The 23,282-nt window shown below is 42.3% G+C and overlaps 1 protein-coding gene across 1 annotated transcript in view; it reads left to right on the forward strand.

Annotated features, from left to right (window-relative positions):
• Positions 1-23,282, forward strand: part of LOC110367112 — a 97,246-nt gene that overhangs the window by 5,286 nt on the left and 68,678 nt on the right. Inside the window, exon 3 of the mRNA XM_036128923.1 lies at positions 33-234. Coding sequence (XP_035984816.1) covers positions 33-234 — 202 coding nt within the window. The remainder of the gene's footprint in view (positions 1-32; positions 235-23,282) is intronic.

The following is a 23,282-nucleotide window of genomic DNA, read 5'->3' on the forward strand; positions in this document are numbered from 1 at the left end:
GATCAGAAACAGACTCTGTGGGATGTGTTCAGGTGTGGAGGCAGCTGAGAGTCACAGTCCACCTGGGAAACACTCTGAGGAAGAGGAGGAGGATGATGATGATGAGGGGGAAGATGGTGGTGATGATGATGAGGTGGCACAAGAGAATGATGAACAGGAGGATGAAGAATCAGCAATAAAATACAAGATGATCCAAGAAGACCTGAAGGACCCAGATTTTGAAGTACCACCAAGGTAACAGATCCAAAGATCTCAATCAGAACCACCACCTCTGAGGTTTAATCATGTTTTCCATGAACTGACCTCGTTATAACCGAACTTTTAAAAAAAATCATCATCATTGTTGTAATTGCAACATACATTTCAATGAATGTATGAAGGGTCTTGCTCAGGGACACAGAGTGGCAGTCTGTGCAATGCTCTAACCACAGACATATATACGTAGACGCCTCATTGGGCGCAGGTTTGCACGTCGCCGTCCCCAGCATGTTGTATGTGGCAGAGAGTAATGAACGTCTATGTTCCCTGTATATATGTTTTAAGTATTTAGATAGAAAGGTATAGATGAAGCTTATATATACTTGTAAAGAAATATATAGAGATTAATTCATAGAGATTGGCAGAACATAGTGCTATTATTTATGTTTTTAGATATAGATGTGCATATATAGATTTTGAAGTGTTATGAGAGAGAGAGAGAGAGAGAGAGAGAGAGAGAGAGAGAGAGAGAGAGAGAGAGAGAGAGAGAGAGAGAGAGAGAGAGAGAGAGAGAGAGAGAGAGAGAGAGAGAGAGAGAGAGAGAGAGAGAGAGAGAGAGAGAGAGAGAGAGAGAGAGAGAGAGACAGAGACAGAGACAGAGACAGAGACAGAGACAGACAGTCTTTCTTTCTGGGGGAGTATTAAAGAGATAAAATTACTAATATGAGAAAAAAGTAAAAAAAAAAAGAAAGACAAAAGTGGTAATATTATGAGAAAAACGTCATATTATGACAATTAAGGGGGAACATCTCCAGAATAGTCACAGTTTCCAGAACTATCTTAATCCTGGAGTTATAGGGCCAGGTTATATTCTTTTAATTATTTTATTCTTTACGAGAATAAAGTCTGGAAAATGAAGCCAAAGGGATGCGAAAATACGTAATATTACAAAAATAAAAAAATATTACGAATATAAAATATATATTCTGAGATTAAAGTCCCTCTGATACTGTTTGTGTCTGAGTCTAACAGCAGATTTCCCACATTCAACATGGCGGACGCTCTGACGCATCCGCTGCATAGGCAGAACCCGCCCAACGAGGCGCCTACGTTTATAATGTCTATGGCTCTATCCATTAATCCACCACTCCCCCACCTCCCACTTCAGCCGTTCAAATCATAGACATAATATAAGAGTAGACCCCGCATTGACTGTCGCGGCGCAGGAATTACGGCCGCCATCTTGGGGCAGTCGACCTGCTACCCTAACCAGCTGATTCAAGCTGAACACACTAATGATACCTCAGCACTGTGCGGATTATTTTTGTTTAAATCGACGGACTATTGACGTCTGGGCTCGAGGGATAACTTTTTACAAGTAAGATTAAAATATATTGTTTATATTATAATGCGATTTTTCTAATATTACATAGTGAGATACAGGTCTACACGTCCAAGTTTTTGTGACTTAGTCTCTCCAAAATTGCAGCTTTAGACATTGGTGAATAATATATATATATATATATATATATATATATATATATATATATATATATATATATATATATATATGTTCCCTAATGTTTTTCCCCCCGCCGCGCTCTCCGGACTGTGTTTCTTTTACCCTCGGCGCTTTCCGTAGTTTCAAGAGTGCTAGAAAACTGTAGCAAAACAGATCCGCGCTGCGCTCAATGTTGCCAACAGTGAGCGCAAAGTTTCTTTTACCCTCGGACACATGCGACTTTGGGCTTCTTATTTCTAAAAGCGCTTGTAAATTTCATGAGTCACGGGTTGCCGTTTTTTTGGGCAGGTTTCTGAAAGTGAAATCGCTTATTTGGGCTCTAAAATAAGTGACGAAATAGGGGTTATTATGAGACCTGCCTGCACTACATTTGAGTGTATCCAGCTGAAATATCCCTCCGCCTTAGGAGCTGATGGTAGTAAAGGCAGACAGAGCAACAGGGCTTGGGATCCGCGTTGCATTATGGGACGTGGCGGCCATGTTGATGGCAACGCAACGTTAAAATACCTCTGACATAACGTTGTTGAACGAAGAGACGTAGAAGTAGAGTTGAGAAAGAATAGATAGAAAAAATATGTTAAAATCCCGAAAAGGATCTGAAATTTACCGGGACACATTAAATAAAGAAGCCAAGGACTGGTATGTTGACAAAATCAGCAATATTATGGAGCGCCGAAGACCACTTGTTGCCACTGTTTTGCATATCGGACGTCTTCGGCTACCTTGTTTGCGGTGTGAGCGCCTATATTTCAGAACAGTTCCAAAGCTACAAGTCCTTGGAGTCTCATGTGCAGTTTACGAATGGATGGGTTCAGGAGCGGCAGATCATAAAGCCAGCAAACAGTGGGAACACAGTAACTCGTACAAAGGTAAGCTGTGCTCAGTCGGGCTCTGGCACCTGCTAACCGTTAGTGCTAACAACCACTCACGCATGTAATGTACTTTAAACTAGCTGCTATGTCTTTCAAAGGTTTAGTTAGTAACGTTAACTGCCAGCCCTCCCTAAACCCTCCTGGTTTCTCACGTGTTTGAGCCTTTTCCCGCTGCCGTTTTAGTATTTATGTGCATGTATGTGGTGTCGCAGTTAAAGGAAAGAAACAATGTAGGCTCTAAAATAAAACCGTGCATCTTTAACTTACCAGAATGAAAATGCAGGGAACACACTCTCATTGACATCGGGATACTGTGGAAAGTTATGATTGGTCGTCTTACAGCCACGATCCAAGCGAGCTGACGACCCTTTTTATCGCTGAGACTTGTTCTCTGTGGTTGCGCCTCCAGGCAGGAAAGCGGTGGAAAATTAACCCATTTTCTATGTTTTTCCCATGCCGATTATGTGTTGCGCTGTTACAGCCAACAACACAGCAACGGTTTACCATGCTTGAAATCAAATTAAGGTAAAATTAATCAAATTAAAACACGGCTGAGAGAGGGAGTACAGTACGCGGTAGTCATACGCAGTAGTCTGAGTAGCGGCGGCGGGGCATTCAATATGGTGGCCACACAAAGTAATACGTCATGACGCCCAAGCCCTACTCTGCAGTTTACGGTGCAATAACCGGTGATAACTGCTGAAAGTAGATTACATGGTGCAGATCACCATTTTAAGCAGAGATTGGTTCTGAAGATGAGTTTTTACACGTTGATAATATTGCAGAAACCCCAACCCATAAACCGTACTTTAATGCTTATTAATTTGTTTTCTCTGTATTTGACATACTAAGGCTGAATTACGTTGCCAAACGAAGTACCTGGAGTTACTAATCAGTTCCTAAACAGTCTCTTTCAGGGTATTAAGCTCCTGCCCAGTTGCAAGCAAAGTGTAAGACTGGAATGACCTGGAAATTTAAAACCTTTTTCCAGGCTTAAACTCTATGAATATGGATAGAAACAGCAAGCAAAAAATATTCAAAGAAATTATTGTTGTTGGTGTGAAAGCTCAGAATTAGATGTGTGAGAGAGAGAGAGAGAGAGTGAAGAAATGAACAAAACTTATGACTTTATTGAAATGTACAATTTTTATTAATTTATATGTTTATGCATAATACCATTTCTATCTTTGTTTAAGAGGCAAAAAAATATATATCGGCATGAAAACAGGTATTTATTTACAAATTTGTTTACACACTGTGTAAACATCAGGGCGTCATGATTAGTCATATAGCCATTATAGTCCAGAGTTTAACATTTGGCACCAGGATGTTTTCATTCCAATTCTGAAAAGTGCTTGAAAAATAACAAAATAAAAATATTTTTTGTACAAGCATGTATTTTATTAGTGTCATTTATTGCAAAATTGCATATTAAAATGCCCAAACAGGCTATTACACTTTCAGAAATAAAAGGATAAAATATGCGATTAATTTCCGATTAATCTCGAGTTAACTATCGACATTATGTGATTAATCGCGATTAAAATTTTTAATCGTTTGACAGCATATATATATATATATATATATATATATATATATATATATATATATATACCGCTATATTGCGGTTCACCTTTCACGGTCTCGCTGCTTCACGGACTTGCATTGATGAGCCGCTGCCGTTCATTACAGTTCTCAAAAAATAATCGGTGTTGGCATGTCGGTTTATAAGAATCTTTTTGCCCAGAAGTAAGAAGAGCGACAACAACTACCGATAACTATGTTCTTCTGCCAAAAAAAAGCACACCAGCACCGCGGGCTTTAGAAGAAAAAAACGCTACAGAGCGGAGTATGCAGCGGCTCAGTCAGAAAAGCAGTGAAATACACGTGAGTCACTATTTGTCCTACTGTATTTCGTATTTTTGTCATAATCATTTTTCATTTTCTCCCGTTCTAATCCAATGACTTGGGTCGCGGTGGGGCGGTACTGATCTCCGCAATTGGAAGCCTTCAGTTCGTATTGATGATTAAAATTATTATTTTACAGCACAGTAGTTATTTGTCAATAATAATAATAATAATAATAATAAAGTTTATACAGTACTTTTATTTGTTAAACAAATCCTTGGGCCTGTAAAAAGATTTTGTTCTTTGGTTTCAATGTACTATGGAGTATTTCATTGTATAACTAGAAAAATTTGCATTTCCTGCTAAAATGCACTGTGAATGCAGTAAGCTGAATGATTGAGCAAAAGATGCAGAAGTTCTTTGAAGAAAAGAAAAAACAGCTTAAAAGCATTGAAGAATTTAAAAAAGCTGAAGAATTTGAACATGAAAGAACAATTGCTGAATGATTAGAAGAAGAAAAAACTGAGGGAATGGCACCAAACATCTCCTAACTCATTCTAAACACTGAATCGTTTAACAAAGCAGAAGTAGAATTTCAAACTTGAATATACTGTAGCCATATGTGGGCCTGCATTTCTAGGAGTATAAGGATTTCGCCCCCAATTGAAAAGCATTGGATGTTTGACACCTCATAGCTTGGAGATGCTTTATGCAACGTAGGCCAAATTTATTGTGGAGCTTTCTCTCTAAAGGAAGTACAGACTCCGTGAAGCAGAAGTTTGTACGAGCTTCCTAGGGCTACTTCCGGTTAGCGACATGCTAACCATTAGCCGCTAACATGGTTGTGTTCAGTATCACCGTGTGATGGTACTCTGTTAGTTTGGTCCAAATCCTGTACGGGGAAGTGCCTCAAAAAGGTTGCCAATACTTAATGTCACCAAACGTCACCAAAGTTCATGGGTGAGATCGGCCTCCTCTAGCAACTCAGCCTCACCAAATCTGGGGCCAGAAATCAAAATTTGCCCAAAATGGTGTGTAGTGCCATTTCCCACAGGTGGGTGGTGCTGTTTAGGGCGGGGGGGGGGGGGGGGGGGGGGTCGTCGTGTCTGGGCATCCTGCCAGGTCCTGTTGGAGTCAGAGGCCCAATAGGAAAGCATGTGAAATCCAAAAAGTGACAGAAAAGTCACACATGCCTCATAATCACTTGAAAATTTAAAAATGTTAAGAGGAAGTGAGTGTGCGAATTTAAGATTCCTACATTCATCACAGCCACTGCAGTGGGCGTCGAAAGTTGCCATTCTATCCCAATAGAGCCTGTCCCTGACCTGTAGTAACCTCAGGCCAGCAGAGTTCCGTCGTCATGGAAACTCACTCACGCCTGCAGCGGGCCATTCTACCAAGGTGCAGACACTTTGCGTCAGACTCTGTCCATTGCATTTAAATGGAAAACCTTGCCTCGCACAACACTTTATATCTCCTGATCCGTAAATGGTAGAGACGTAATTTTTTCTGCGTTTATTTCATAACGGATAGGAGAAGAAGACAAGCTATCGGGTTTTGCTAGAAATATTTTAATAAAGGCGTAAAAAATTATGATACAAAGGAGGATTTTTATGGAAATGCAGAAATCCTCCAAAAAGGGTCCTGAACAAATCGCTCTAGCTGAAAAAGTATAAGAGATTTCAAAATAATTCTTTCACCGTGAGTATCAGCAGGGATTTGAGGACTATGGTGCTCATTTTTATGTTTGTACAAAAATCAGTGTAGGCATGGGGACGATGTAAAAAAAAGTGGATAATTTGGGGGGATGGAGGTCCAAAGGGTTTTCAGGATTTTGCACATTTGCTACTCCTGAACAAATTGTTCCTGTGGTTAAACCGTAACAGTTTTCCACAAAATTCCTTTTTTGTGAGTGCCAGAAGGGCCTGGACTTGAATGTGTGAAAGTCTGATGCCTGTACATTAAACGGTTTAGGAGTAGCGATGATTTGAATACATGTGTTGTTTGGGATTTTCAGGTGTCATTTTTCACAATCGCTCCATTGGAAATGAATGAGGAGGGTCTAGACTTGTTGGCGGTCTGAGGTGATTTGTTAAAAAACTATAAATGCTACACCAATGAGGGTTACATTTCCTGAATCCAGACAAAAATCCCTACGTTTTAAAGTATAATGTATGTGGATAGGTTGAAAATTGAGCGAGTGAGAAGAAGTTGTTTGGAGAAGAAGAATTTATTGAATTTCTAGAGTGTGCACTGTATAACTGCCTCCTTGATGACCATAGCAACGCATGTTATTTGCTGAATTTCTTGCAAAGCCAAAATTATTTCAAGGAGGTACTATATGAAAATGGTAAAAGATATGAAAAAGCTGAAATGTACCATAATAGCTGAAAGATATCACTACATTTTAAAATTTTAATGGTGTTTCTAGCTGAAAGTAGGCTGAAGCAGTAAGCTGTCAAAAAGCAGCTGAAATGAGTGGAATTTTAGTGAATTACATTAATTTCCTATGAGAGAAAAAAAGCTGAGAATTTGCAGAAAAAGATGAATATTTTAAAAAGTTGAAAAGTTAAAAGTACAAAAAGAAATAGCCATCGATTCCAGAAGAAGCTGAATAGTTTAAAAGTTGAATGGTTAAAATCGGACAAAAACTGTTGGAGGAGAAGCGAATTAAACTTTAAACAGTAAAAACGCGAAAGAGGATCTCAATAACTGTTATTACTGTGAATGCCTACTGCATTCACAGTAATAATTGTAAAAAAAAATAATAAAGGTTACTACTTCACCGATTTCACCTATCAGGGGTTCTTTTTTGGAACGTGTATATATATATGTACATATATATGTGTACATGTACAAATGTGTGTTTATATAGTAATAAAAAAACTTATAAAAATGTGTGAGTGGCTGTGCTTTGAAACACACATCCTGTCAGAATATTCTATTTATTTTAACCCCACTAAGATTATTTAAACACACTGGACCATTTGTTATAATAGCTATAGTTTTAAAGTTTTAAGCAAAACAAATGTGTAAATTAGTTCAACATTAAACGAGTTATAGTTGATTAAAATTGATTCTGCACCTGGTTAACACATTAGACTGACCGGAGTTGTCAACCGCCCCAAGATGGCGCCCCTAAATCTCGTCAGCGCCTATAGGCGAGAGCGGTCGATGCGGGGTCTACTCTTTATATATGTCTATGGTTCAAATTACACCAAAACGGTTCAGGACAATCACTTTGCAGTGTTATGTTTTAAGGCGGGACATAGATCTGTAATAAAAGCAATAGCGGTTGACCCCACAGCCGAACCAACATACCATGGCACCACAGGAGGACATACGCATAGCTGCTGCTATCACATCTGTTTAGTCAGAATCCACAATTTCTTTGAAGAACTAGAAGTACCAGGACCAGGATAACTAGTGGTTTCTCATTTATAGTGTGATTGGCTAAAACCAACCTTTGGTAGGCAGGCATTTGGTTTCGCTTTGTCCAATCAAATCGGAAGGTTCTGCTGAATGTCCATCCTTTCCCCATATGAATATGATGGTGACAGATTGATAATGTGCAGAACAGAGAGCGCTACACATTATCAGTTTGGCTGGACAGGTTAAATGAGCACTTCAAGCCATAGTTGATAATCCTGTTCAGAAAAACTTTTTCTAATACTTGCTCATCCTTGTTAGTTTCCGCTTGCTAGCTGCGCACTTCTAGAGTTCTTGTATCCGGTTAGCTTAGCGGTTAGCTTCGGTGTTAGCGGTTCATTGTAGCTCCGCTCCTCTCACCGTATACTTTGAGCACTTTAAGTAATGATCAATGAATTCAGGGAATAATATGAAAATGTACACACGATTTTTATGCATTTGTTTATAACAGAGAACATATATATTTTTTTACTGCTGCTAAAATATTTTCTAGTGATTATTATTTTGCTGTTTTGCTCCTTATAGAGAAATTAGCCAGGCTGTCTGCTCAGGTAGCTAGCCTGCTGTCTGCTGCTTTACACACACGCTGCTGATCGTATGTAAACCGTCTCAGCCTAACGTGTCTGATGGTGGCGCTCTTTCCTCTCTCCACCCAACTTATTATGACCACTGATATCTGTGAGACGAGAAGCTAATCAGATGTAATCATCTTGCAGGTCTGTTCAGTCTGGAAGTAAAAGGCGCAGCTTAACTCCAAAAATTAACACAAAGGAGCCTCTAAATCTCAGGATCCGGATACTGGAGGACTCCGAGACCACCGTGCTCTCAAATGCTGGTAAGTTCTAACTGCTTCTGCTTCATCAGACCATCACCAGTCCAGCAGTTCCGGTCTTTCTCATAGGAAGCCTTTCGCTCTGTTCCAGTGTTTCAGAAGAGTCCGATCTGGGACCTGGGGTGTCCTCATGGTCTAGAGGAAGCGGCCTTCCTGGACCTGCTAAGGTCCACCTTCCCTCAGCTGGCTGCTGGGGAACCTTTTGATACCTTCATCACAGATAAGAGCAGGAAGCTGCAGCCTCTGAATGTGAAAGCTCTGACTCCAGAGGAGATCTACACCGCCATCAAATCCATTGGAAACTCAGCTCTGTACATCCGCCCCAAGGTTCTGAGATTTGGTTGTTTATTTCACTTTAGCCCCTTTTCTACCAGCTCTACTCTGCTCCACTCATGTTGGTTCTCCACAGAGCCGTTACAGCCAGAAGTTGGCAAACACCTCCTGGGGAGGGGTTATAGTTGGCAAATAGTAAAATTATATTTCACTTCCTTAATAATATATCTTGTCTCTCTTCAGTTTAACTTTTACCTGCACTTTCTCAGAAAAAGCCTCGTTTCTACTCGCCCTTGGCCAATCAGTGAACAGCAGTCTGCTCACATCACATTTTGGCTCTACTCTGATCTGATTGGCCCTACTCTTGAACGGGGCCAAGAAAGGCCACAACAGTACTGAAAAAAACTGTAATTGAATACTCACAAAACGGATGGCGGCAAGTGAAGCTGGAGGAAAAGGGGTTATACAGTCACTTCAAGGCACCATTAAAGTTTGTCTGAGACACCCTTGCTCCTCCTCCATGTGATTGAGTCCCAGGTCTGCCCCTCGGTTTAGGCTAATTTCACTCTTAGAAAGAAGGGTACTTTTGGTGCTTTTAGGCTTCAGCTCTGGCACGTGTCCAAGTGTCTTAAGTGTAACAAAAGTTTATTCTGAGTCTGTGGGGAAATGACCTGAAATATTAATGAAGATGTAATTCTCCGTTTCAGAAAGGACCAGTAAAGACCCAGGGAAAGGAAATAAATCCAGGTGCTGACTCTCCACCTATTGACCCTGTGATCCTGAACAAAGAAACTGGGCTCCGTGTGAGGTGAATTAAGAACAAATAATTATTATTACCATTCTTCTATTTAAAAAAAAATCATAGATCTAAGTTAAAGAACCAAAGTTCATCTTAAAGAATGTGGAATGAGGTCAAATTAGCTTAACTAATATACAACAACATTTGATATGTGTTTCAACCCATTAAAAATGCAAATCCCGAGTTAAACAAAACATTATTTGATAAAATAACATTTTAAAGAATGATTTCCTCAGTAAAATACAGAACTTTAGGACACTTGATTTTATTAATGCGATTATTCCTCTGGGGTGCTAGGGGTCGCTGTTGCAATCGGTCGCTAAATGGGTTAATGCTAAATTTATACACAACACCACTGCATGAACAGTAATATTCCATATTAACGTGGTAATAATGCGCATAGCACTATCGAATGATGGTGGAGCGAAGTGAAAACAAACCTTGCGTTTGAAATTAACCGCAGCTGCGTGGTAAAACGGATGTTATCTGGGAAGCTAGTAGCGCTATGCTAGCAGACGTTCGGTGCTAATTTTAAGATACTTTTCAGATATATTTTGATCGTAATAAGCTGACCGGAAAACACAAACATCATTATCCCATCAATGTATGAAACCCTTGTGGAAATAAAGTTTGTTATAACTGTAAACAACTCGTATTAGATCAGCAACGCTTTGTTTTAAAGATGCTAACGGAAGCTGTGTCTGTACACTCTGTGTTTTAAAAACACAGTGAAAACACAGCACTGCGGGGTTGCAGCATATGTGCGTTCTGGCTGTGGAAGTGGGACCTCCACTTGACTTCCCTGGTATAGCTGCTCCTGTGGAACCTGTACCAGTTGCAGCGGGCGACTTCAGATCAGCCCTCCTCTCAGCTTGGCCTGGCCGCAGAAAGGAGACTGCTCCGTGCCGTCTTGAGTCGGCTTTTCTGCAACAGCTGAGGAAAATCATTGGCTGGTTTTGGCATGGATGGATACTTTACTCCGGGTCTGGTCACCAAAGGAGATAGATTGCCAACTAAGCTTAAGTTCTCCAAACTCCAGTCGGAACCTCCGCTCTGCAGAGGAAGATTAGAGTGTTCTCCCCTATGCTGCTCCAACTTAGCAGTTGGAAATGAGAGCAATTGTCTGTGGACAGCAAGTCTATACAGTGAGCGCCCCTGCTGTAAGGGGCAGTCCCTGTGTGCCTGTAATAGTCTCAAATTTCTTTGCTCACAACTCAGTCTGATTTTTCCTCATGGCTTGATTGCACAACAAAAATCATCTGGACAACTTTTCCTGTTTCTTTGGAAAACTCTGGAGATGGTGGTCAGGCCTCACCTGTCTTGTGATTCTGCTTGAACATACTGTTCATGTACCTTAAATTCTATATTTGCAATACCTTTTGCAGAAATTAGAATAACTCTGGGGACAAATGAGTAAACACACATAAAAACTAAGACTTTGGGAAGCTATCGAGGAAGACATTTTCAAAGACTGGCTAGATTAGGCTCCTTCGAAGGAAATTGGGGATTTGTGTAGAAATTTACATTGGATTAAAATAAGAATTTTAGTTTTATTCAAACTATTGTGCAGAAACTAATTTAACAAGTTTTCTTTTTTTTGCAGCTCTCTTCATAGTGTGCAGGGTTCTGGAAGAAGTGATGTGACTGTCGAGTCAAAATCCCAACAAGACAACCTACAAGATAAGGATGAAGAAGCTGACAGCAACACTGACTCCAGCAGTACCAGAGATCAGACATCAGAAGGAGACGAGGACATGGCCCCTGATCCCAAACTGCAGACACGCAAGAGGACAGAAACAGACCAGGCTAAACAGGGCAGGAGGAGAACCGGGGAGGCTAAGATGTCTTGTAAAGTGTGTGGAGTCTGGTACCAGAACTATGGCTGCTTAATGAACCACACCTTGATTCACATCAACGACCCGCAGAGTGTTTGTGGAGTCTGCGGGGAGAAGTTTGAGTCTGTGGAGGCGTTAAAGGAACATCTCGGAAGTCACCAAAACATTCACAACTGTTCACATTGTGGGAAGTCTTTTGTCTCCATCATCAGGTTCAACAGTCACGTTGCTAAGCACACAGGAAAGGGTCTGTTTAAATGTGACATCTGCAATAAAACCTTCTCAAACAAAAGTGCCTTGAACTATCACCGTTGGGTTCATGTGGAGAATAAACCACACAAGTGTGATATTTGTCAGCAAACCTTTGGTCTGCAGTCATTTCTCAAAGCTCACATGAAGCAGCATGTGAGAACAGAAGTTTACAAATGCAAAATCTGCAATAAGTCTCTGATGAGTCGCCGATCTGTGACCCGGCACATGTTCACCCACTCAGACGAACGGCGCTACGGCTGCGAAACATGCGGGAAACGCTTTAAATTGGAAAAAGGACTGAAATCACACGAGAAGACTCACATGGTGAGAGAGCGGCCGTTCCTCTGCCACATCTGCTGTAAAACGTTTCCGTGTAAACACACCCTGATGAGCCACATCCAGCGTCACAGCAGCGAGAAGCCGTATGTCTGTACCGTGTGCAGCAAAGGCTTCACGAACCAAGGATGCCTGACAAAACACAAGAAGATCCACTCAAGCGAAACTCCTTATGAATGCTGCAAATGCGGACGCCGCTTCAAAAAGAAGAATCAACTTACACAGCACATCAAGATGCATTCCGGCATCAAAGACTTTATCTGTGGCATTTGTGGGAAAGCGAGTGCTAAACGGGAACATCTAAAAGTTCACATGAGAACCCACACCGGAGAGAGACCCTACCAGTGCTCCCTCTGTGACAAAGCCTTCACCCAGAGCCACTGCCTGAAAACACACATGAAGACTCACCAGGACCAAGAAAACGGCCCCCTCACTCCGTCAGAGCCTGGAACGATTTGATCTGTGTGAAACCATAGGATGTTACACTAATTTAAATTCTTACCTTGTTTTGATGAGTTGTTAGAAAAACCTTTTGGATTCAAGTTTTGAACTGTAATGTTTAAACCAGTGTCCACAATTAACTTCCTGATTCACTGGCCAAGTTAGCCTGTAGACTTGAAAATCAACCGGCCAAACATATTCTTTACCGGCCAAAGTAAGTCCGACTAACTCCTTTTATTATCTCCACATAATCCCGCTACGTAATTAGCTTGAGTTAAATGCTAGTTGTTTGCAAACAGACAGGATGTAGTTGCTGTCGTTCTCGCGTCACATGTGTAATTGTTTGTGTTCGAGCGCGTTTGTTAAACGAGTGGACAGCAGAGGAATGTAAAGAAGCATCCACCTAAATGATGACCTGAAAACACAAATTTCTTTGGTACAAACATTTACTTGCCATGTGGCAGCTAACCCTCTGAAATTTGCTTGCATTTAGCTTCTGGCGAGTGTTAGTTTCGGACCCTGGTTTAAACAGGCAGGAATAAGTATCTCAACTTGTTCCACAAAAAGATTCGACAAAACTATCCATTGCACAGTGGGACAGTAGGAAGCGCTATCTATTTTTATATTGACATAAGTAATAACAATAAAAATATGTCATGAAACATATAAATCGATATATTGTGATCATTTTAAGCTTGATTGGAAATTACTTGTATTCCAAAGGAGATTGATGGTTTATGCCAAATGTCCTTCAAAACACTTTAAATGCATCTAGGCAAACTGCTCTTATGTGTGCCTCTTGTAACACAGGAAGACCTGCCAGAGTTTTCACTTCACAAAGAGGAGAGCAAGTGTTGCTAAACCCTACAGTTTTGTTAACAAGTGCAGCAACGTATCAGCTGTTCTTAGAACATGGTGCTGGTCCATTCTGGGCGCTCATAAGACACAGGACACACGCTTTTTATTTGGATACATATTTGTTTTTCATGTTTGTATATGAGTATTCTATTAAGTTTAAAATTAAACAAACTAAGATAAAAATAAAAAGATTTTTCTTGGCCACTGACAGAAGTATGGGGTACGGTTGCTCTGGTCACGCATGACGAGGCCGCCTGGTTACTTCAGAGGTGTGCTTACCTGCACCTGGCAGGAGAGAGGGGAGCGGGGTCTGTTTTGGTGACCAATATGCCTTGCTTCGATCAGAAGTTACAGGTCGTGCTGTAACTACTGTGTTACAAGTTCCCAACTAATTTTTGTATCGCTGAAAGCCCATGTACTGTTAAGTCACTCAAGATGTATACCGGATCAAGTGTCGTTCTTTAGTCAAGCTATGGCTCATGTTGGACACGGACAGGCCACTTTCTCTTCTTTTCAAACAAGGCAGATTTTTTTTAGAGTCGCAACAGTTTTTTTAAAGGAAATTTGAGCATTCTGTGCATGTCACAGTGCTTGTATTTTGAATAAAGCCTGGCGCATGTAAACAAGTTATGATCAATTGATTTTTTTGCCCCCGTAAACAATATGTTTAGATTGCTAATTTGATCAAGGAACTTTGCATGTTATTGTTAGAGTTCTCTCTGGGTACTCTGGCTTCCTCCCACAGCCCAAAGTCATGCCTGCAGGTGAATTGGTTTCTTTAGATGGTCCCTTGGGTATAAGTGCGTCCTTAGTTGCCTCTCCTTTCTGTGTCTGTGTTTCCCTGTGATGGTCTAGTAACAGAGTTGGGTGACAAACATGACATTGTACTCAAGCAAGAATGACACTATTTTAATACATTTTTACGCAATTAGAAGTAAAAAGTAGTCTCCAAAAAAAAAAAAAAAAACTTAAATTGGTCTCTATCTCTGGTCTTTTCTTAGGGCGAGAGAACCAAAAGACAGGGTTCTCTGATCATCCTGTGGAAGAGCGGGGTAATTCAATTCAATTAAATTTTATTTATATAGCGCCAATTCATGAAACATGTCATCTCAAGGCACTTTACAAAGTCAAAATCAATCAGATTATACAGATTGGGTCAGATTATGCAGATTGGTCAAAAATTTCCTATATAAGGGAACCAGTTAATTGCATCAAAGTCCCGACAAGCAGCATTCACTACTGGAGAAGCGTAGAGCCACAGGGAGAGTCGTCTGCATTGTCCATGGCTTTGCAGCAATCCCTCATACTGAGCAAGCATGAAGCGACAGCGGAAAGAAAAACTCCCCATTAACGGGAAGGAAAACCTCCAGCAGAACCGGGCTCAGTATGAACCTTATCTGCCTCAACCGACTGGGGGTTACAGAAGACAGAGCAGAGACACAACAATAGAGACAAAAAGCACAGAAGCACACATCCAGTTATCTGTTCTACATTAGATGGTAATAGCGGGTGAGCCGTCTTCCCTGGATGATGACAACAGTCAATTCAATGTAATGCAATGCAAAACTGGAAAACAGTATACTGTAGAACAGTAGAAATCAGTAGATTGAGAGAAATAGGCCCTGATGTCCTCCAGTAGCCTAAGCCTATAGCAGCATAACTACAGAGGAAGCTCAGGGTAACACGAGCCACTCTAACTATAAGCTTTGTCACAAAGGAAAGTTTTAAGATTAGTCTTAAAAGTAGACGGGGTGTCTGCCTCACGGACCAAAACTGGGAGTTGGTTCCACAGGAGAGGAGCCTGATAGCTAAAGGATCTGCCTCCCATTCTACTTTTAGAGACTCTAGGAACCACCAGCAGACCTGCAGTCTGAGAGCGAAGTGCTCTGTTAGGAACATACGGGGTAATCAGAGCTCTGATATATGATGGAGCTTGATTATTAAGGGCTTTATACATGAGAAGAAGAATTTTAAATTCTATTCTTGTTTTAACAGGAAGCCAATGAAGGGAAGCTAAAATAGGAGAAATATGATCCCTCTTGTTGATTTTCATCAGAACTCTTGCTGCAGCATTTTGGATCAGCTGAAGACTTTGAACTGCATTTTGTGGACTTCCTGATAGTAAAGAATTAAAATAGTCCAGCCTTGAAGTAACAAATGCATGGACTAGTTTTTCAGCATCACCCCTGGACAGAATGTTTCTAATTTTGGCGATATTCCAGAGGTGAAAAGAGGAAACCCTGGAAACCTGTTTTAAAATGGGATTTAATGATTACACATGTGATTTGTGTTTTTTGAGCAGATGGATAGTGTTGTAGTGAGAGAGGTGAGTAGTTCTTGGAGGTATGTTAGAGCATTTCTATAGATTAATTGGTGGGTGAGAATGAAGACCTAGCAGAAACAGGAAGCTGATGAAGTGAGTGGAGAATGGATGTGATATGGCTGTACTTTCGCACTCTCATCAAGATCCTTGCAGCACTGTTCTGAACATATTGTAGTTGGGCATCCCAATAAGAAGGGGGTTGCAGTAATCTAGCCTGGATGAGATAAAGGCGTGGACCAGTGAGTGTAGAATGGACTGTTGCAATATTTCTGAGATGACAGAAGGAGATCTTGCAGAGGCTTTTAATGTGAGCTTCAAATATGAGTTGTAGATTGAATCTTGCACCAAGATTGGTAACTGCTGTAGAAAGGGGAATGTCTTGACCAGAAATAGTTATACCAGTTATGGAGGATGACTTGACTTGATGAGGGCTGTCAACGAGAATTCCCTCAGTTTTAGAGCTGTTCAACTTGAGAAAGTTGTGTTTCATTCACACCTTTATCTCCTCCAGACAGGAAGTGAGGGTTGTAGATGTTTTTGAAGCTGCACATGGGTGCGACTCAGATTTCAGATAGAATTGTGTAATCAGCAGAAAATCAAAAGAGACTCTGACATCTGATGACGTTGCCAAGGGGGAAGACGTAAACAACGAAAAGAATGGAGCCAAGGACTAACCCCTGGAGGACCCCACAGTTGACTATGTGTTGCCGTGACCTTGTGCTTCCAGTTTGTAAGTGCATCTGGATCTTGGGTGTTCTGATTGTGGCTGTTTTAAGGGAAGAAGGAACAAATCCAGACTGTAGAGAGTAGTTTATTATAGTGGTAATATGAAGGCTTAAAGCAGAGTTGTATACTTTGACTATAGCTGTAGGAAAAGGATTGAGGGTAAGGGTAGTGGGTTCCATCCTTTTGATGACTTCTCAACCTCTTGTTGGGAGATTTCTGGAAAGGAGCGTAGGGATTTTACTAACAGTAGGTGTACAGTCAGGGCACTCAGTGCTAAGGATCCAGGAAAGAGCATTTTGAGTCTATTTTTGCTTTGAACAAGGGCAGGAAATTATTTGAGTGCTTTCTTTAGGTTCTGTGTTCTGAGTTTGTGGTTTGAGAAAATGGTTTATAGTGGAAACAGCTGCTTGGAATTTCCAGGACTGTTTCTGATGATGTTTGAGTAGAATTGTAGAATGTGTGAACATGAAAGTTTCTTTGAGTAGTCATTTTGATATTCCCGGATAGCTTGTTGGTGCACAGTTAGGGCTGTGGCTTTGTATCTTAATTTGATGGCATACTCAGATGGTTTCAATTTCTCTACCTCACTGGTGTACCAGGGAGCTTATCGGGAGAAAGAGACTGATCTGGTTTTTAGTGGGCAGTGGAAATCCAGGATGCTCTTAAGGATTTGTCTTTTGGGCTTGTGGTCAGAAACACCCAGATCATAGAGAGATGAATTGAGTTTGTGATGAACCAGGTCAAGTGAGTGCCCCCTGATGTGAGTAGGGACATCGATGAGTTGTGTCAGATTAAAACCATTGAATGATTGGGGGAATTCTGCTGCAAAATGGCATATGGGGAAGTTCACGTGGAAATTCAGATCTATAACGATTATGGGATTGACATATATAGTACAAAATGTTGAGACTTCAGTACTTTTTTGGGGGAGTTGCCGGGTTTCTGGGACTGTTAAACTTTGTAGTCCCATGCAGCTGTTCACTTCTTATCAACCCTGTTGAAAACAATTATCCTAAAACATTCGTCTGTCCTTTAAAGTTACACAATTCGGCTCACATAGAATCTGACATCACAGCTCCTGGAGATTTTAAAAAAGGAAATCTCACCTTATTTTCTTTCTTTCTTTCATTTTCTTTTTTTCTTTATCTTCGCAGCTGCTGTTGTGATGTCATGTCACTCTGTGGACCTTCTCAAAAATAACATAAAATACACTCAGACTGGGCAGAATCACACAGAATTTACTTGGCTGCTGTTTCCCCAGGTTCTTTTCCCGAATAATGCGGTGCTTCTATCGTAGACTATTCTTGAAACCAAAACTATATTTTACCATATTTAGTTTAAAAGGCAGGGGGATGTTTACAGCTTCAGTACTGGGCTTACATACACAACAATGTGATGGGTAGATTTCCGGGCATCACTCCATGTTTTCCATCCTGATCAGTGCGTATTGTTGCCATTGAAACGCCATGATGATGTGTCTAATAACAATGTACACTGATGACGTGTTGGAGATACGACGGAGTGTGCACTAGATCACAAGGATGGCATGTTGTGATTAGACCCGAAGAAAACAAACTTACAGCCGCAACTTCTGTGTGTTAAGCTCAGAACGGATGGACCCAGTATTCGAGGCAGACAAACAGTTCAGGTTTAACAGTTTATTTAGAGCGGAACCGGAGTGGGTGGCGTTAGCGTCTACAGTGGGAACCTCTGAAGGAGGAGATAACAGGTTAGTGACCTCGTTTAACCGGGAGTGCTTGCACACAAACGTATAGGTCACTAACCTGGTCTTAATGTCCAGTTGTGGTCCAGGAGTAGAGGTGGATCCCAGCTGGCAGGTTGCCAACCCGCTTAGAGAGTCCCAAAAGCAGGTGTATCAGAGGTTGAAGGACAGGCAGGAGGTCAGAACCTTTAAGACGAATGTGAGCAGGATGAGCCGTAGAGCGAAGCCAAAGACGAGTGCGGGGATGTGGTCGATGGTTGGAGCAAGGAGATCAGAGAGCTGGTGAGGTGCTGAAGTATAATCCAGGACAGAGTCGGGTCTCAGTTCCAGGTTAGATATACAGTGCAGCAGACAGGCAGGATGAGGGCAGGCAGGCTCAAAAGTCAGGAAACAAATCTGGTCAGTACACAACGGGCAGAGATCAGGCAGGTAGTAAGGTCAGGTAGAAGTCGGAAGACTGGTCTGGCAAACAGAATCAGACGGGAACAGACAGGCTCAGAAGTTGAGAGGCAAACAGGTCAGGATCAGGAAGTTGTAACAGTTATTATACTGCTTAGTTCCTTGTTATGAATAGGTATCACCATAAGGGGGCGCCTATTCCCCCTCTCTTTGTTTTGTAAGAGGGACAGAGTAAGAACTAGTCTCTCCCGTGTACGTAGAGATTACGAGTGACAATAAAGAAGAGGTGTGGAAAACTTTAATAGTGCATCCTGCTGTTTTGAGTTAGAGTGGCTAATCCCATTACTAACTCCTACCGTCTCCCACCGCACCGTCACAATTGGCGCCCGAACGTATTTTGGACCTTTTCCCTCCAGGATATCGATTCAGCTTTGGACTAGAGGTGTTTGCTAACGAGTTCCTTGTGGATGTCTGTTTCTCGGGGTGGATACAGTTTCTGAGCGGAATACGTCGTGATCAGTGTTAATTACAGGAAGCGTTCATTGCCCGCATGTCACTGGACGTCGTGATGAGCTGTCCCGGTCGGATTTAATTCCTGAGAGCTCTGCGCCTGCTAGTCTGCTGAAGAGGTTGTGTTTAAAGGACAAGACCAACGCACAACTGCTGAGGACTGGGTGAGTCTTGTGGATTATTGTTCAGTGGAGTTCAGTCATACGGACTATTTTGTGGATTTTGACTCGTTGACCAGCGGTTGGATACGGACAGACCGTGCTGCGCAGCGGTGGCAGCGGGAGCAAGACATCCTTGTGGGCTCGTTTGTTTCTCTGTTTACGAAGATATCATATTTTATATTTCGACATTTTCTGGCCTATGAGCCCTACTGCCAGTGCTGACATAGAAATAAAAGTAAAACGGTCTGAACATTAAAGAACACAAACAATTTCGTTCACGGTCCGAGTGTTTTTGATGTGAATATTACATCATTTTTTGGACTCTACCATAAAGGTTAAAGAAACAAAAATGGCATTTGACCCAAATTTTTCTGTTTTTGACTCTGACATGGATATTGACTCTCTTCAATTTACACCGCCGCAGCAGAGAGCTCCAGACCTCTGTCAGCAGGTACAAGAATTAAAAAATGATGTCAAACAGCTGAGGGATGTCCTTCAAAACACGTTGTCCCTGCAACAGAAAATGCTGAATCATCTGGATAAGGTTAATTCCTGTGACTCCGGTGGACCTTCTGCACAACAGTCTCCAGCAGCTCCTGTGGCCACCTCAACACCATACGTACCTCCTGTGAACATCAGTGTGACGCATTCCAATGACACATGCCCTTATCCTGAAACTCAGAGGGACCTGCATAGCTCTTTCCTACAGACTCACTCAGCTGAGATAACCAACACCACAAGAGTGATTGCTGCTGCACTGCATCACGCCAAGCTGGAACCACCAGTATTCGCTGGGGATGGTGAAGTGCAGGCAGAGGACTGGTTACAGGCTGTGTCAGCATACAAGTCCACTCTGAATTTAACTGATGTCCAGATTCTGAATGAGTTGCCCCATTTTCTCACGAAAGAGCCTAGTAAGTGGTTTAAAGCCCTTCGTTCACACATTGGCTCATGGGTGCACTTCTGCCAACTTTTCCGAACAGTCTTTCTGCCCACTGACAACCAGGAAAGAATTCTCAGAGGCATACTTGACCGTGTCCAGTCAGATGATGAACCACTACCGACATTTGTAGCTCACATGTTGAGTGAGTTTAATAAGCTAAGTAGCCCACCACCTGAAAAAGAGCGTATTCAATTAATATGTAAACATTCCCTTGAAAAATACAGGGTGGCTTTGTATGGCTCGCCTGTATCTTCTGTGATGGAGTTGCTGCTCAGGGCTCATGAACTGCATGCTGTACTAGGACCTGATGGCCACCAGAATCTTCAAAAAAGACATTGGAAGCAGCAGAGAGCTGAGCCACGCTGTTATAAGTGCTCAAGCCCGGGATATACATCGAAAACGTGTCCTGCCTGTAATCAGGACCATAGTCAACAACACATGTCGACTCGGTTCCACAATGAGATCACTCCCACTACGTCCTTTGACACAACTGGAGCTGAAACAAACGATGGAAACTCCAGCCCACCTGTAGATGCAGCACCCCAAAGGCCGTTGGGAAACTTCAAGGGGGGGAGGATATTTCGTCGAGGCAATCCTCCCTCCAGACGTTAACTGAGCCTCACCTTTCTGAAAATACATTCCACTTCCTTGGTCATGTGGAGGACAATGAGTCTGATGCTGCCTGGAACACTCCATTTAAAACTAAGCTGAACTTTAATGGAACCTGCACCGAGGCGACTCTGGACACAGGCGCTTCACTTTCAGCTGTACGTGCAGATCTCATTAATGTCAATGGGGTTTGTCCACAGAAAGTGCGTCAGTGGCAGGGGCCGCCAGTGAGCCTAGCGGACAACGCTCCTTGCCTTCCAGAGGGTGTGGCTTGGTTGCGTATCGGCTTTATGAACAAGCGTTTTTATCAACGCTTTGCCATCATCCATAACCTGTCTTCCCCTTTCATATTAGGGATGGATTTTATGATGAGAGCCTCAATAACCATGCACATACCGACAAGAACAGTTTTTATTGATGACAGTCTCTGTCCTGCCTTGGATGAAAATGAGGAACACAACCTTGAACTGTTTCCTGTTGAACAGACTGTTATGTCTCTGAACATTTTGTCTGACACCATGGAGTCGAAAGTGGCTGAGGCGAGCCTAGCGGAAAAGCAAAAGTCAGACCTATATGATCTTCTTTCCCGCCACAGCTCCACTTTTGATGGACACCTTGGACACACTTCAATGGCAGAACATGTGATAAATACCGGAACCGAGAAGCCCATAAATCTTCCTCCCTATCGCTCATCTCCAACCAAAAAGCGGCTGATTGAGGATCAAGTGCGACAAATGCTGGAGGACAACATAATCGAACCCTCTACCAGTCCGTGGGCTGCTCCAGTGGTTATTGTGAATAGACCTGGTTCTGATCCAAGATTCTGTGTGGACTATAGAGGTTTAAACCAAGTCACACAAAAGGACTCTTATCCATTACCACGAATTGACGAATCCCTCGACTTTCTGGCTAGAGGAAAGTACATTTCAACCCTGGATTTGGCTCGAGGGTATTGGCAAGTCGCTGTTTCGGAGGAGTCCCGACCAAAAACGGCTTTTGTGTCTCACTGTGGCCTCTACCAGTTCCGTGTGCTGCCGTTCGGCTTATGCAATGCGCCGGCGACTTTTCAAAGGCTCATGAATTCTGTGTTAGCAGGCCTGATCTACAAAACATGTGCGGTGTACCTTGATGACATCGTGGTGGCATCTCCCTCATTCGAGCAGCACTTGAAAGATCTGGAGGAGGTCCTGAACAGACTGGAAGCAGCTGGCCTCACTTTAAAACTGAAAAAGTGTCAGTTCTGTCTGAGTGAGTTTACATTTTTGGGTTATCGCATCACACCTGCAGGCATAAAACCTGACCATGATAAAATCAAAGCTGTCATTGATTTCCAGCCACCATCCACAGTGAAACAGGTCAGACAGTTCCTGGGACTGACTGGTTATTATCGGCGCTTTGTCAAGGATTATGCCCGGCATGCTGACCCACTCCATAAGCTCACACAGAAAGACACTGTTTTTCATTGGGATGACAAATGTCAGCAAGCCATGAATGTTTTGAAAGACCGAATCACATCAGCCCCTGTGTTAAGATTCCCGGACTTTGCTAGGCCCTTCTATGTTCATGTTGATGCCTGTGATCTAGGACTGGGCGCTGCTTTGATGCAAAAGGATGAAGAAGGCCGTGATATTGTGGTCTCGTATGCGAGTCGTTCTCTACACAAGGCTGAAAAACCATACTCAACCCCTGAAAAAGAATGTTTGGCCGTCATTTGGGCTCTGGAACACTTCAGGCCATATGTTGAGGGCCTTCACGTGACTGTTTTCACAGACCACAACAGCCTTAGGTGGCTTATGTCTCGCCCAAACCCCTCTGGCCGGCTGGCTAGATGGTCTTTGAGACTGCAAGACTTTGACTTTTCAATCGTCCACAAGCCAGGACAACACAATGCAGTTCCTGATGCTCTTTCCAGGAATCCCCTGCCAAATCAAAGTGACATGCCCACTGATATCCTGCCAGAACATGCTGTTATAGGCAGTTTAGACCTCCGTTCCTTGCCCCCAGTGTTATTGTCGGATCGTTCGCACGTGAGGCAGCTGCAAATGGACGACCCTGTGACGGGTCCACTCCTCAGGGACATTGAATCAGACTCATCGGTTCAAATGGACAGGGAATGCCAAGAACAATATACTGTCTATGACAGTTTGCTGTATTACAGGGACCGAAAGCCTGTATGCAGTTTACATCCATTAAAAGAACTTAAACTTTTTGCCCCAACATCTCTTCGTGGCACCCTGCTGAGCTATTTCCATGACCACCCCACTGCTGGCCACCTCGGTGTTTCCAAAACATTAATGAGACTACGACACAGGTTCTTTTGGCCTGGCATGGCAGGTGATGTCAAACGCTATGTCACTTCTTGCTCGGTATGCCAACTCACAAAACCAAGTCAA

The sequence above is a fragment of the Fundulus heteroclitus genome, unplaced genomic scaffold (assembly GCF_011125445.2).
Source record: "Fundulus heteroclitus isolate FHET01 unplaced genomic scaffold, MU-UCD_Fhet_4.1 scaffold_125, whole genome shotgun sequence".
Lineage (NCBI taxonomy): Eukaryota > Metazoa > Chordata > Actinopteri > Cyprinodontiformes > Fundulidae > Fundulus > Fundulus heteroclitus.